This window comes from Furipterus horrens, unplaced genomic scaffold, assembly GCF_987537825.1.
Source record: "Furipterus horrens unplaced genomic scaffold, mFurHor1.1.pri manual_scaffold_2, whole genome shotgun sequence".
Lineage (NCBI taxonomy): Eukaryota > Metazoa > Chordata > Mammalia > Chiroptera > Furipteridae > Furipterus > Furipterus horrens.
The window spans coordinates 127627925-127644354 of record NW_028327172.1 but is presented as its reverse complement, the minus strand read 5'-3'; the positions used below and the strand labels follow the sequence as shown (position 1 = coordinate 127644354).

Here is a 16430-nt window from a genome sequence, read left to right as displayed (position 1 = left end):
GTTTCCCTTGAATCCCAGTCTGGCTAACCCACCACTTGTGAAAAGAAAGCAGACTCCCATTGCATGGGGCAAAAGCCTTCGGTGAAGCAGTGTTCTTTAAAAAGATGTTTATTCTCCTCAGGATCTTTCACTATTTACCCTTATTTTTTCTAAGCCAATAAAATCAGGTCTCAGAGTGGTCTTTCCAGAGAAATACTACCTCTTCAGGAGGTGTATGTCACAGGGTATGGCTCATATTTACCCTGGGGACCACAACAAAAGCCATGTATGTAGATGGATCTGGAAGATGCTGAACTAGGATGGGCAGAATATAAAGCTGAGTAGGGAAGAGCTTTGCCTTTCATCTTTTTTTCCTTTTTCCATCAAACTTTTTGTTAGGTAAGTTATTTGGTTTTACTTTTGGGATCTAGATTTTAGGTTTCAGAGTGAGGTGTTTTGGTGATTAGGATTTGAATAACTGGAAGGTGCACAAAAGAAAATTCTCATGTATTGGAAGAACTGTGACATACATCCATGGGCCGGAGGTCTAATGAGGCCAGCACACTGTTTGTGGGGAGAAGATGAACAAGTAAGGTGGAAGGAGAGGCAGTTGTGCTGAGAAAGCAGGATACCTGAATGAGCATTTCTGGAGGTTGAGCAGTTGTGGGTGGTGGCAAGGCCCAGAGCACCAATCTGCTTGTGGGTATCTCAGCTGGACTTGAAAGAGGCTACTGGTAACCAGTAGTCCAGTGAACCGAAGGGCTGGGTTTTGATGGAACACTGTTGTCCTTCAGGAAAATGGGAGACTGAGCCAGATGAGGAAGGACTTCATTTCAATTGACTATAGTAACAAGAAAGGGAGCAGAGATGTCCTAAAATTGCCTGAGTCTAAAAGAGGGTGAAAGTAGTAATGGTCTGGAAGCAAAGATACAATCCTTAGAGTTCTTAATCCACAGGAAGGCATTGGAAGAGAAAATACAGGGGTGGGCATAGTAGGTTTATGATTGTGAATACACAAAACACAGAGTTTATTCTTTTATTTTATTTACTTATTAATTATTGTATTATTTATTATGTGCAACTGTAAACCTACTTTTGCCATCCTCTGTATTTTCTTTCTGTCTTCTTTTGGGTATAAAAATATTTTTTCTCTACATACACTTAAATCAATCTGTTTGTAGCAATTCCTCCAAATATCCAGCAATATAATTTCTGTCACTACGAATGCAGTTTAAGTGGAAAGTTGTGAGAGGTAAAATTCATGGGGCTGCCAACCCACTTCCATTTTAAATGAAAGTCTAAATGAAATATTTATTATATACATCAGCATATTATATATACCTGTCAGTGAGAAGTAACTTTCAGTTTACATAAATTTTAAGAATTTATAATATTCTTCAGCTATTAATGATGAAGCAAAATGATGCAAATGTAACAGGACAATTTAATTTAAAAAATTCATAACCAGTTTTTAAAACAAATCTAGTTATTTAAAACAACTAATATATTAATTTTAATAGTAGTTTAATGCAAAACATTTTGCCTTTCAACATTTTTAAAATTCTTGTTTATTCTATTATAATTGTCCCAATTTTCCCTCTTTGCTCTTCTCCATCCTGCCCCACCCCCCACTCCCACAGTCCATCCCCACACGATTTTCATGTCCATAGGTCATTCATTTATGTTCTTTGACTGCTCCCTTCCCCTTCTTTGCACCATTCTCCCTACCACCCTCGTTTCCTCTGGCAGCTGTCAGTCTGTTCATTGTTTCTGTGTCTCTGGTTCTGTTTTTCTCATTAGTTTATTTTGTTCATTAGATTCCTCTTATAGGTGAGATCACATGGCATTTCTCTTTCACTGACTGGCTTATTTCCCTTAGCATAATAGTTTCCAGTTCCATCCATGCTGTCACAAAGGGTAGGAATTCATTCTTCTTTCATTCCGCTGCATAGAATTTCATTGTGTAGATGTACCATAGTTTTTTTAATCCATTCATCTACTGATGGGCACTTAGGCTGTTTCCAGCACTTGGCTATTGTAAATAATGCCAGTATGAACATTCGGGTGCATAAGTTCTTTTGAATTGGATTCTTATGGTATATTCCCAGCAGTGGAACTGCAGGGTCAGAAGGATTTTCATTTTTAATTTTTTTTTTTTCATGTTGTATTAGCTTTAATTAAGTACAAAGACTTCCAATCGCATCACCTAGAGCTCATTTCATCCACTGCTCTGTTTGGCAGCCAGTCCCTTGTCTCTCTCTTCAGCAATGGTGAGGCGGATACCCTTTCCACGGGGAAGGGAAATCCATGGTTTGTTGCCTTTGCCAATAACAAAAATGTTGGAGAGCCGGGTGGCAAAGCTGTTGCCATTAGCATCTTTCACGTGAACAATGTCAAAGGACCCAGGGTGTCTCTCTCTGTTGGTAATCACACCAATTCTTCCCAGGTTGGCACCTCCAGTCACCATACACAGGTTACCAGTATCAAACTTGATGAAATCAGTAATTTTGCCAGTCTCCAAATCAATCTGAATGGTGTCGTTGACCTTGATGAGGGGATCAGGGTAGCGGATGGTGCGAGCATCATGTGTTACCAGGTGAGGGATTCCTTTTGTGCCCACAAAGATCTTCCTCACTTTGCACAACTTGTACTTGGCCTCCTCAGGTGTAATACGATGAACAGCAAAGCGACCCTTGGTGTCATAGATCAGACGGAAATTCTCTCCGGTCTTGTCAATGCTGATCACATCCATAAAACCAGCAGGGTAGGTTATATCAGTTCGGACCTTGCCATCAATCTTAATGAACTGCTGCATGCAGATCTTCTTTACTTCGTCTCCTGTTAGGGCATATTTAAGTCTGTTCCTTAAGAAAATGATGAGAGGGAGACATTCTCTCAGCTTGTGGGGACCGGTAGATGGCCGAGGAGCAGACACACCAGTCAGTTTATCCAGCATCCAATGCTTTGGAGCTGCTACACGCTTCAGATGCTTCTTGGGACCACGAGCCATTGCTGCGCTAAGCACAGAAAGAGGCTCATTTTTAATTTTTTTGAGGAAATTCCATACTGTTTTCCATAGTGGCTGCACCAGTCTGCATTCCCACCAACAGTGCACTAGTGTTCCCTTTTCTCCACATCCTTACCATTATTTGTTTGTTGATATATTAATGATGGCCATTCTGACTGGTGTGAGGTGATATCTCATTGTGTTTTTAATTTGCATCTCTCTGATGGATAGTGATGTTTAGCATTTTTTCATATGCCTATGGGCCATCTGTATGTCCTTCTTGGAGAAGTGTCTATTCAGGCCCTCTGCTCATTTTTTAATTGTATTGTTTGTCTTTCTGGGGTTGAGTCATGTGAGTTCTTTATATATTTTGGAGATTAAACCCTTGTCTGATGTAGCATTGGCAAATATGTCCTCTCATACAGTTAATTCTTTTTCATTTTGATGATGGTTTCTTTAGACATGCAAAGCTTTTTTATTTCATGTATTCCCAATTAAATTTTTTTTCCTTTATTTCCCTTGCCCTAGGAGATATATCATCAAAAATATTGCGACATGAGATATCTGAAATTTTACTGCTTATGTTTTTCTCTAAGACTTTTATGACATTGTGACATATATTTATGTCTTTAATCCATTTTGAGTTTATTCTGTTGTATGATGTAAGTTGGTGATCTAGTTTCATTTCTTTTTTTGAATGACCCAGTCCAATTTTTCCAACACCATTTATTGAAGAGGCTATTTTTACTCCATTGAAATCTCTTGCCCCCTTTGTCATATACTAATTGACCATAGAGACATGGGTTTATTTTTGGACTCTCTATTCTGTTCCATTGATCTATATGTCTGTTCTTATGCCAGTACCAGACTGTTTTGATTATAGTTGACTTGTAGTATATTTTGATATCAGGTATTGTGATCCCTCCAACTTTGTTCTTTCTCAAGATTGCTCTGGCTATTCGGGTTCCTTTTTGGTTCCATATAAATTGTTGAAGTATTTGTTCTAGGTCTGTGAAATATGTCATTGGTATTTTAGTAGGGATTTCATTGAATCTATAAATTGCTTTGGGTAGTATGGACATTTTAATGATGTTAATTTTTCCAGTCCATGAACAGGGTATATGCTTCCATTTATTTGTCTCTTCCTCAATTTCTTTCTTCAGTGTTCTATAGTTTTCCAAGTATAGGTCATTTACCTCCTTGGTTGGTTAAGTTTCTTCCTAGGTATTTTTTTTTTAGGTTTCCTGAGCTCAAATTTTGGGTCTGCTGGACACTGGGAAGGTATTTCTGTGTTTCTCCAATGAGTGGGTAAAACCAGTCTGTTTCCTAGAATAGTGTATGGATTGGCTGCACCCTACTACTGGTCTTTGATGACCTCTGAGTCTGTTTATGTTGCTGTTTCCTCAGCAAGGGTTAACATGAAGGTTGGCAGAAAAGAAAGAAAGAGAAAACAATCCAAACAAAACAAAACACCAAGACAGAACAGAACTGAAAAAAGTACAAAAAAGTATGTGCTGAGTGGAGCAAACAGGTTTTTTGAGGTTGTGGAGAGGGGATTTCCAGAGGATGGGGGGAGTCGTATCCCACAAGGTAAGGTGATTGATTTTCCCCTGGGAGGGGCTAGCTCTTCTCAAGAAAGATGGCTGCTGTGGAGCCGAGGTATATTTGTTGAGCCTAGGTATATTGGGACCCTCAATATCCCACAGCCACCTTCCCAAGACTCACCAGTGCCTCCCTCTCCAGACTCTCCTCATGTGGCCCCAAATTGCACCACCCTTCCTTTGCTGGAGCCCAAGGTGGATAGTCACAAACATAAAACCTGTGCTTTGGCTCCTTTAAGGAAGGGAAAAAAAAAAAAAGAAATAAAACAAAGATGGTGGGTTTGTCTCCAGTGTTTTTTGTCTCTGCCCAAAGCAGAGAGCCTGTTTATTGGTGGGAACTTTCCCCCATCTGGCTGACTGAGGAGCTCAGCCCCTTCCACAACCTCCTCTGCCTTGAGAGGGCTCATAGGTGTGGGTTGAATTTCTGGTGGGAGGGTGGGTTGGGGCATGTACAGGAGGCTGCCTATCCACACTTCTATTTCACACCCACGCCTCCTCCCCGTTCTCCCAAACAGTAGGTTGTATCCTGTACACATTATCTTCTTTCAAGTCTCATATCATCCTGATGGAGTGGGGGAAGAAAGGGAAGTGTCCAGCAACAATACTATAATGGGGAGCGGTGGTGGGGTGCTCACATCACTCTCTCCAGTGAGTTGTTCAGCCTCAAGTTCCCTTTGCTTCCCTGCTGCCTCCTTTCAGTATTTTCCATGACAGCTGTTTTGTTTCTGTTTTTGCCTGTTACTCCATAGAAAACAATAAACAGAAAATTCTAAAACAGATGGCTGCTATTATATTTAGTAGTTTATTTTAAAACTCTGCAACCCAATACATCTGCCATCATCTGGAACTAGTTACCATAAAATGATTTGGACTTGATGTTGAATGTGGACCCAGTGGGAACAAAAATGGTAGACAGTGATGAGGCATCACTGCAGAGAGGACTGTGCTCCTAGGGAAGCATTTGAAGCAGTTTCTAAGATTTTATTTTATTTTTCATTTAAATTCTGCCCTTGTATTAATAGTCTATTAAATTTCAATTTAGTCTTCATGCTTACATTTGTTTTCTTCCCATAAAACTCTACATTTGCCCCATTTTCTTACCAGATCACTCTTTATTTTATAGAGTACCAGGGCAAGGTCCCTGTTATTTCTAAATTAGCCCCAATATCATAAAATTTGATGTATAAACCTCACTAAGATGATCAAGAAGTATCTAAATAAACACCTACTTCAAAGCTTATTTATTAATAAAATGCATTTTTTAAAGGATTTTTATGAAGAATATTGATATATTCAGACATTTCCTAGACTATCATTTTACACTTTGAGGTTTGAAGTTTTCTATTGGTGTTCTAGAAAACATGAAGAGTTTGCAAATCACAGAAGGGCTGACTTGCTAATTCTTATAAATATAGAAACACTGAAATTAAGATATTTATTTAGAATTTTAGCAAATTATACACTTGTGTTAAGTTAGTGCAGTTCACCAAGCAAATACATGTATCACGTATTATATATACATGCTTTGATAATTGAAATTAATTTATTCTTTTAGCAAATATTCTTTTGGAATCTTACTGTGTTTCAGAAAATGTATTGGTCTTAGATGTGAACAAACAAGTCAAATTACATTCAAAGGGAAGACATTTAAACAAATAAATGTACAAATAGTATAGTCTTAGTAAGTCACAAATGTTGAGAAGAAACATCAGTGTAAGTGAATAGAGAATGACTAAGGGACAGAGATAGGACATATTAGATACGTCATTTCTTCATTTCAAAGATGTAACATAAAATCTGTAATATTTCCTGAATAAATATTTAAATAGACTTTTAACATATCTTAAAAATGTCTGGCTAGGCAGCTGACATAAAAACACTAAAATCTTTCCTTTTCATTCCTCTAATTATTATTATTTTCAACCCTCACATAGAATTTTACACTTGCATGTTAAGCACTGTTTTTTCCTCTTGTAATCATCTTGGGGAGCTTAGTAAGGGACAGACAGATAGCAATTCCATTAAGTGCATGAGATGGCATAATGAAAATAAAAATAAAATCAAACATTCAGATATTTAGTAAAGAGTGTGGAGTGTAGATCTGTATTTCAGATCCAGATTTCAATTTTACATTTCATTTGTTAATTGCCATTTAAAGTTCTTAGATCTCATTTGCCCCATCTACAAATGAAGATAGAGCATTTTCTAAATCTGAAGACTGATCAGTTCAAAGTTATACTAAATCAGAACCTTTTTAGTTCTAATAATTTTGATTCTATGAAAAATATATAATTCATGTTCTAGATAATAACATGTTTTGAGACTCATAAATATCAAATTTTATAAATACCACTGTAGCAAATACAATCTCCAATTAAGTTCCATTCTTTTTATTTGTTTATTTGTCTAGAACACTTGTTGAATTACCTTAATGGATTTTCTTTTTGTTGCTTTTTAGAGTGCACAGTAGACTTGTTTATGTACTGTATCATCAAATTTATCTTTTTGCTCTTGCTAATTCCAAACTCTATTTTCTGGCAACCATTACCATTACCTTAAGCTTTCTTTTCTTCTTTAATTAGCATTAGTCTAGTTTTAAGTGGGATACTTTCCCCTGAGAACTAAATTGGTCTTATAACCATATAAACAAAAATAGCAAGGACAACATGACTTCCTCCTACTGAACCCACTTGGCTTCTAGTGACCACTTTCTTCACAATGCTTACAAACCACCCACTGAGGGTCTATTTCATACACTTACCCAGGACCAATACAAAGCTTGCCAGTCTTCAATTCATGTTTTCTATTTTCTTTTATTTTAAATGAAACAAAGTATTTCTCAATTTCTAGTATTCAGCAACAGACACATTACAATCTTATTTGTAAGTTATTTCAGTCTTCAGGGTTGTAATACACTGGAGTCAGAAGTTTAGAATACAATTATGCTCATAAAGTATTCCTGTTGTCTGATCACCTGCATTATTGAAAGTAGGTATATTCCATAGAGAAGGAACATCTTTATACTCTGAGTATTGGAGTTTTTCCCCAAAGTAAGTACTCTATCATGATCTTTGGCCTATATCCCTCCTTATAAATAACTCTATCTAGCAAGAGTGGGGAATGTGGGCATGATAGTATTTTGGCTATTACTTAGGCTGTGGTGTTTGTTAAGCTAATTGTCGGTGGGCCCCAAAGGTCAGAAAACCAAGTAATACAGAGATGATATTTACTAATTCTATATTCATGAAGCTTCCTTTGTTAACTTTCCAGTGTGTATATTAAGGAGTACAAATGAAAGATAATTTTGAGCTGAGGCAATTCTGAACTGTAAATATAGTCTCTGAAGAACTTCCCATAGATCCACCCTGCCTTAAATTCATGGTTTAGTTGAGTTTCTGCATGTTCAGTACAATCCGCAAAGGTATCAGTCACCTGCTTTGAAAGGTACTATTGTGGAAAAATTGGTGCAAACCAAATTTTGTGTTTGTTGCTCTTTTGTATTACCACATAAGACAGAATATATTGTTTATGTATTTCCTTTCTGAAGGGTTAAAATCTCTCTATTTTTTTGAATTAACAAATTATTTATGATTAGAATAAGTGTTGTAAAGTTGTCATCTCTCATTTTACCAGAATGCCTTTGTTTCAATCCTCTTTTTGAGGTAATGCAGTGACTTTTTGCAGTGATTGATTTGGGTCATTAATGACAAGTCCAAGTAGGTTTTAGTTCATCCATCTTCCCTTAGTTCAGACAAAAAGGCTACTACAAATAAACATCATGTCTGAGTGATTTTTGACAGAAAGAACTCCAAGGAGCCTCCTGGTCTATTGCATACTAGTCCCTTCATCTACCTGCCAGGAATGACAAGCTCCAAGTGGGGCCCTGGAACCTTGACTTTATCATGTCCAAGAACCTCACTGTGAGATAATCCTTATGGGGCACTAACTTCACACCTTGAAATTTTGGTACAGTTTCAGGGGACTCTAAGATTATCTGGGTGTTGGCAGAGAATGACACTAGAAACCCAAATGCTTACTAGAATACCACACACAGATGTTTGCAAATGTGTGTTTCAGCATGATACCTCTACATCCTGACTTGCAAAATGACAAAAGTGATAAGAGAAATTGTGGTGATAGAACACTACTTAAAAAAAAAATGACACTTCTGCTTTCAAATCTTCCTTTACTTGGCTGTAACAAAAGTGATTTTTTTAAAGTTTCTATTTCAATGACCACGTGGATATAGATGGCAACTGAGCTGGCAACACATTGACAGACATATTCTTCAGTGAAAATTTCATCGAATGCTAACTGTTCCTGCTTTTTTATTGATTCCTTTGAGAATTCTGTTCTCATCTCTGCAGGAGGGTGTTGTTATCCTCCACTAGCACCTCAAGGGCTTCTAAAAGCAAAAATACCCAAAGCAAGATACTGAGTAATTTTACAAACTCCCTTATACAGTGGAAATTCAGTGACTTCATTAGCATGACTAAAGTTAGAACAATTCTGTATGTATGCTGTGCTTTTTAATTTTTATTTTTCAATTATAGTTGACATTCAATATTATTTTATATTAGTTTCAGGTGTACAGAATGGTGGTTAGACATTTATATAATTAATGAAGTGATCTCCCTGGTAAGTCTAGTTTTCATCTGGCACCATACATAGTTATTACAATATTATTGACTATTATTTCTTATGCTGTCCTTTAAATCCCTGTGCCTATTTTGTAACCCTGTACCAATTTGTACTTTTTAATCCCTTCTTCACCTCTTTCACCCATCCCTTGTCCCCCACCCTTCTAGCAGCCATCAGTTTGTTCTCTGTATCTATGAGTCTGTTTTTGTATTTTTTGTTCATTTTTTTCTTCAGAGTCCACATATAAGTGAAATTATATGGTACTTATCTTTCTCTGTCTGACTAATTTCACTTAGCAAAATACATTCTAGGTCTATCCATGTTGTTGCAAATGGTAATATTTCAATTTTTTTCTCTGGCCAGGTAATATCCCATTGTATATACATACCACCTCTTTCTCATCCAGTTGTCTATTGATGGGCACTTACGTTGCTTCCATAGCTTGGCTATTGTAAATAATGCTGTAATGACCATAGTAGTGCATATATCTTTTAAAATTAGTGTTTTAGATTTTTGGGGAGTTAAGTACCCGGAAGTGGAATTGCTGGGTCATAAGGTAGTTTAAAATAATTTTTTTAGAAACCTCTGCAGTGTTTTTCATAGTAGCTGCACCAATTTGTAGTTCCACCAATAATATGTGAGGCTTCCCTTTTTCTTCATCCTCCTCAATATTTGTTTGTTGATTTATTGATGGCAGCTATTCTGACAGGTAGGAGGTGATACTTCATTGTGCTTTTAATTTACATTTCTTTGATGATTAATAACATTCAACATTGTTTCATATGTCTATTGGTCATCTGTATGTCCTCTTTGGAGAAATGTCTACCCAGGCTCTCTGTCCATATTTTAAGTTGGGTTGTTTGTGTTTTTGGTGTTAAATTGTATGATTTCTCTATACATTTTGGATATTAACTCCTTATTTGATGTATTACTAGTAAAAATCTATTCCCACTCAGTAGGTTGTCTTTTGGCTTTGTTGATAATTTCCTTTGCTATGCAAAAACTGTTTAGTTTGAAGTAGTTCCATTTATTTATTTATTTATTGTTTTCCTTGTCCAAGGAAAAAATATTATTAAGAACAATGTCAGAGAGTTTACTACTTATGTTTCCTTCTAGGAGTTTTATAGTTTTGGGTCTTACATTTAGAACTTTAATTCATTTTAAGTTTATTCTTGTATGAACTTATGATATAAGAAGGTGGTCTAGTTTTATTTCATTGCATTTATCTGTCAAGTTTTCCTAACATGATTTATTGAATAGACTGTTTTTACTTCATTGTATATTTTTGCCTCCTTTGTCATAGATTAATTGATCATATAGGTGTGGGTTTATTTCTGGACTCTTTATTCTGTTCCATTGAACAATATATGTTTTTTTTTATACCAGTACCATACTGTTTTGATTATGATAGCTTTTTAATATAGTTTTATATTAAGTAGCATGATATTTCTAACTTTGTTCTTTCTCAAGACTGCTGTGACTATTCAGGGTCTTTTGTGGTTTTCTATAAATTTTAGAATTATTTGTTTTAGTTCCATGAAAAATGCGATTGATTTTTTGATAGAAATTGCATTAAAATCTATAGATTGCTTTGGATATTTAACAATGTTAATTCTTCCTATTCATGAGCACAGTATGTGCTTTCATTTATTTGTATCTTTTTCAATTTCATTTTTTAATGGCATAATTTTTCAAGTTCAGGTATTTTACCTCCTTGGTTAAATTTATTCCTAAGTATTTTATTTTTTGAAGCAATTATAAATGGGATTGTTTTATTTTCTCTTTCTCCTAGTTTGTTTAAAAATGCAGCTGATCAAAGAACTTATTCCCTCCTATGTTCATAGCAGCACTGTTTACAATAGTCAAGTGCTGCAAACAGCCTAAATGCCCATTAGTGGATGAGTGGATCAAGAAACTGTGGTACATTTACACAATGGAATACTACAGAGCAGAAAGAAAGAAAGAACTTCTACCTTTTGTGAAAGCATGAATGGAATGGGAGAATATTATGTATGCTAAGTGAAATAAGCCAGTTGATGAAAGACAAATACCATATGATCTCATCTATAAGAGGAACCTAATGAACATAATAAACTAACAAGCAAAATAGAATGAGAGGGATGGAAACAAGGAGTAGACTGACAGCAACTGGAGTGGAGGCAGGAGGGGATAAACGTGGAAAGAAGGGGAAGGGACTAGGCAAGGAACATTTAGGAATGACCCACAGAGATGGACATCAAGGTGGGTAATGACTATGGGAGCAGGGAGTGGGCTGGGAGGAGGAGGGCAAAAGGAGAAAAATTGGGGAAACTGTAACAGAACAATAAAATATTTAATAAAAATGCAGATGACTTCTGAGTATTAATTTTGTATACTGCTATGTTACTAAATTCATTTATTAGGTCTAATAGTTTTTTGGTAGAATATTTAGGATTCTCTCTATGTACTATCATGGCATATATAAATAATGACAGTTTTACTTCTTCCTTTCCAATTTGGATGCCTCTTATTTCTTTTATTTATCTTGTATGATTGCTATGGCTAGGACTTCCAATGCCATGTTGAGTAAAAGTGATGAAAGTGGACATCATTGTCTTCTTCCTGATCTTAAGGAAAATGCTTTTAGCTTTTTCCATTGAATATGATGTTAGTTGTGGATTTGCCACATATGGCTTTTGTTATGCTGAGGTATGTGCCCTTAATTCTCAGTTTGCTGAGAATTTTTATTATAAATAAATGCTGAATTTTGTCAAATGCTTTTCTGTATCTATTGATATAGTCATATAACTTTTATCCTTTGTTTTGTTTATGTGATGTATTGCACTAACATTTTTATTTTTAGGAATCAAGTTTGGTCAGAGTATTAAAGATAAACTGGAGTGATTTGAATAATATTTTAATCTTTCTATCACAACATGAGCAGTACGATAATGTAAAAGAAAAACATAAGAACATAATACTGACTAAATTAAAAGAACAGAGGTATTTTCATAAGAGAAAGTTGTGATATTCAAAAATATAAGAGAAAGAAATAAAGGAAAGATTGGGTATTAAAATCCAGTATAAAGTGAAAAAGAGAGAGATAAAAAATGTACATAAGATTAAACTCTCTAAATGAGGAGTCTTGAAAAGTCAGAGGATGTGTAGATTTTTGTTGTCACTGATCAGAAATATAAATTTATCACAGATAGTATTAACAGAAGAATAGAATGCAGATCATGAAGAGCAGAGTGAGATGATTAATGAAAGTGGTTTTCTTAAACCTGCACACATCCTTCCTAGGCTCTGTATTCCACCTAAAAGTAGTTGTGATACATTAAACACAGAGTTTGTTATTCTAAATGGTTATCAATATGGGAGAACATAAATTGAAGGATCAATGTAAAATTCTGAAAGGACATCCAGATGAATTTCAAAATAACAGTTATAGCAGGTGATTATGAAGGTATTGGCTGTGCTCTGTGTGAACAGGCCTGAAAATTGTGGACTCTAAGGGCAGGCATAGCAATGACAAGATTTAACTGCTAATAGCCTGTAAGGATAATAATAGATTGAGTTTAATTAGGCCTTGGTTGGATGGGAGAATAAGCCTGAGTGGAATTATCTGACTCCAGAGTGATGGTGGGTAAAAATTATATGAACAAATGTTTTGGTAAGACAGAGGGTTCACTGACTGTGTCCACAAATGAAATCTCAAACACTGTATTAGACAAACAATATATTCACCAGAAAGCAAAGGGAAATAGGAAAGAATGCTCTCAAAATCAGCACACAGCATTGGCCTTACTTATGGAAGAGCAGGGAAAAAAACTCTTAGTAAAGAAGATGGAACTGTTATAAACTCAACATAAAAGTATAATAGTCATTTTCAGTAGTTGTGGCACATTAGAATAACTGGTGCATTTAAAGAAAAATGAGATCTGGGCTTCACCTCACACCAGTTTAAGCAGAGCATCTGATGGTACAGTCCTGGCAATGGCCCACTGGCAGTGCTCATTATAATGTGCGGCACGTGGAGAAACACTAGAACAGAAGATCAGGAGAGGATAATGCTTATTTGAGACTCTGCTTAGAGGCAAATATGAGATATTTCACTTCTCACTAGGCACTATGGGTCACTAATGTCAGAGGCACCCATAGAAGCTCCAGATAAGCATCCTATTGGATGGTAATTTTCCAGGTGAAAAATAATGGATATGTGGAAGAAACTTCCCCCAGGAAGTAGGTCTCTTAGGCCCAAGCAATTTAATAGCAAGAGGTAGTGATAACAGCATACAGCAGTACATGAAAGCTCTGTCAGGAGACACAGGCCACACTCAATTGCATTCAGAAAATGACAACACAGGCTCAGAAGGAAATTAGAAAGTTTTAAATAAGCTAGATGTGGGGGAGGGTGGAAAGCTCTTCAAATAAGGTTTGCTGCCTGGGTACACTACCAGTGCAAATTTCTATGTAATAAGACAAGACTTTTTTCAAATGCCACAACATGAGAGAGGTGACAATACGAGCAGGAGGATTTTCTCCTGCAAATAAATATACATAGCCTATTAAAGGGAAGTTTTTTTTTTTCAATGGAAGTTTACGGGTCATAGATTTTGATAATGGGCAGCATAGACTGACTGGGTGAGGTTGAAACTGAGGAGCTTGGGATTTAGGAGTTCTGACAGCTTCCAGATGAGTCATTCAGAGTCATCAGCCAAGTTTCTCTCAGAGCAAGGAGTTAAAATGAAGAGTCAGAGATGAGGTCAAGAATAGAGAAGCCGTTGCTGATGAAAGACAGGAGTTTTAGGGGGGGATACTTATGAAAATGGAGCTGTTTCTCAACAAATAAACTATTGGCTATTTAAATGAGTTAATTCTTACAGTGCAGAAACTGTCCATGAATGACAGGACTGTTAGCATCTCTGGCCACCTGCACAAAATGCCAGTAGCACCACAGCTAAGACCCAGTGGCAGAATCAGAACAGCTTGATCCAATTAGGGAATCTATACAGCTATAAGAAGCGCAGAGTCTGGGAATGAAGACTGTGTAAAAAGGGTGGAGTGGTTTGGGATTTCGGTGATGGGCCGACACTAACCAGGGATCTAGGGCATAATGGAGTTAGTCTTAAAAGTCTCTCAAGAAGAGGTAGATAGTTCTAATTATACTTTCCTTTGGGGGATGCTTTCTTAAACAATTTGCAGTGGTGACAAGGTCTAGAGTTTTACAGGGTGGGAAATAGTGGTCTCGTTGGGGCCATGTGGAGCTCTGAGTCCCCTGTAGTTGTGTTGGTAGTTTTCAGGCAGGGGAGCAAGGTCTCATGTGGGGCTCTTGGAGCTCTGTAGTTCCTTCTCCCAATCAAGTTTTATACAGCCAATTTCAAGGTTAGGAATGTGCCTCAGATCCCATGAAAGGAAGCTGTGGCTAGTGGAGGTCTACTGTTAATGAAACCCAACAACAATTTCTTATCTAAAATTCTAAGTAAAAGGAAGAGAAGGACAAGTTAACTTGTCTTTAAGAGTAAATGACAAAATAAATGGTACAATATTACATTATATCCATAAAAGTCAAGAAAAATACTGGCATACCTACTTTCATGCTTACGTAAACATTTTTAGAGGCTGTAGTTAATGTAATAAGAAATGAAACAATCAATGTTAATATTATATAGATTTAGCTCTATTTCAAATGGTAAAAAAAAACCCAAACAACTTTTTCTAAAACTATTAAAATTAACAAGGTTTGAAGTATGATAAAATAAATTTAAGTGAGGTATTTCCTATATGAAAAACAATAAAACATTTATTGAAGGACTTATATAAAGTTTAGACAAATATAGAGGTCTAATATGCTTCACAAGGAAAAAAGTTAATATTATAAAATTATTAAATTTCATGAATGTATCATTTTAGCCAGAATTCCAGTGGAGTGGAATTTTCATTTACTAGAATGAGCTAAGTAAAGATTTATATGAATGTGTTATTGCTTGAGAATAGCTATGCCAATATGAAAAAGAAGACCCTAGAGCGGTTCATTTGCCATATTAACTATTACTCTCATTCTGTAATTTGACTCTTCTTTCAAAGTAGTCTAATTGCTGTGACTAGCAACCCTCAAATTTTAGAGGCTAAAACAATCAGTTCATCCTCTTGTAACCAGTGGTAAGGGCAAAAAGCTCTTTTCTAGCAGTCAGTCTTGGACATGCTGTATCAATCAAGAGACAGAAAATATGTCAGTAATTTGAATAAAGAAAGTTTAATATGGAGATTTATTAACTAGGAAGATTAACTACTAAGGTGTAGAGAGAACTCTAAGCAACAGAGGAATGGAATATAACGGAGCAGTTACGACCTCTAGGACTAAGGCAGAGTACCCAAGGAAGGAATAAACTTGGAGGAGCCTCCTACAACCCCCTCAGAGCTGAGAGTCAGAGCTAATGTGGTCTGTTGGAAGGTGAGGAATTTTACTGAGGGGCCACAGTCTGGAGCTGGCAAGCAGGAAATTGTCCACTATGCTGGCAAGACTCACTGAGAAGCTGTCTGCTGGGGTGCCAGAAAAACTTGCTGAGGGGGTGAGTGCCACTGGGATCCAGTTGTTTGCTGCCATGTGTTGCAAGACAATAGGAAAAGTCACCTCAGAATGAGGATAAGAAGCCCCTTCCTTGTAGAGTGTTCTTCTAATGCCTTCTGCTGACAGGCTCCACGTTGCACCACTTGGTTAATAGGAATCAGCACTAATGTGGTGAAGAAGGGCAAAGGAGTAGATTTGGCACTGAGAGGCGATGTGCTCATAAACCAGCATGCCCATGTTCCTTCTATCTTGTACTCTTCCTTCCTTCTGAAAGTCTCTATTCGTCCAGTGACTGGCAAAAAGATGAAGAAGTCTCACCTTTTTAAGACTTCTTTGGTTTGTGGCCTCACCTATGTACATGTGGAATAAGAAATGTCTTCTAGCGATGTGCCAAGGAAGACAAGGAAACACAGATGCTCATGGGCAACTGCCATCTCTATCACCCCCTGTAATTAAAACAATGTTGTCATCCTAGGAAAAGATAACTAGATAAAGCAAATGGAACAAAGAATAGATCAAGCCATATTAAATGCATCGATTTCACCATCATTATTATTTTATTTAAATGTAGTTGGCATATATGTTATATTAGTTTCAGATGTGCAATAAAGTGGTTTGACATTTATATGCCTTACAATGTGATAACCAAGCT

The 16430-nt window shown here is 36.4% G+C and overlaps 1 protein-coding gene across 1 annotated transcript; it reads right to left on the bottom strand.

Annotated features, from left to right (window-relative positions):
- Positions 1-2151: 2151 nt before the first annotated feature.
- LOC150019459 (small ribosomal subunit protein eS4, X isoform-like) lies at positions 2152-3001 on the bottom strand. Its single transcript, XM_090267992.1, has one exon. The coding sequence runs from the start codon at positions 2987-2989 to the stop codon at positions 2198-2200; it is 792 nt and encodes a 263-aa protein (XP_090124118.1). The 5' UTR covers positions 2990-3001; the 3' UTR covers positions 2152-2197.
- Positions 3002-16430: the final 13429 nt, after the last annotated feature.

Bases quoted from the DNA above. Each gene is read 5' to 3' on its own strand.
- LOC150019459 (XM_090267992.1), bottom strand. From the start codon at position 2,989: ATGGCTCGTGGTCCCAAGAAGCATCTGAAGCGTGTAGCAGCTCCAAAG.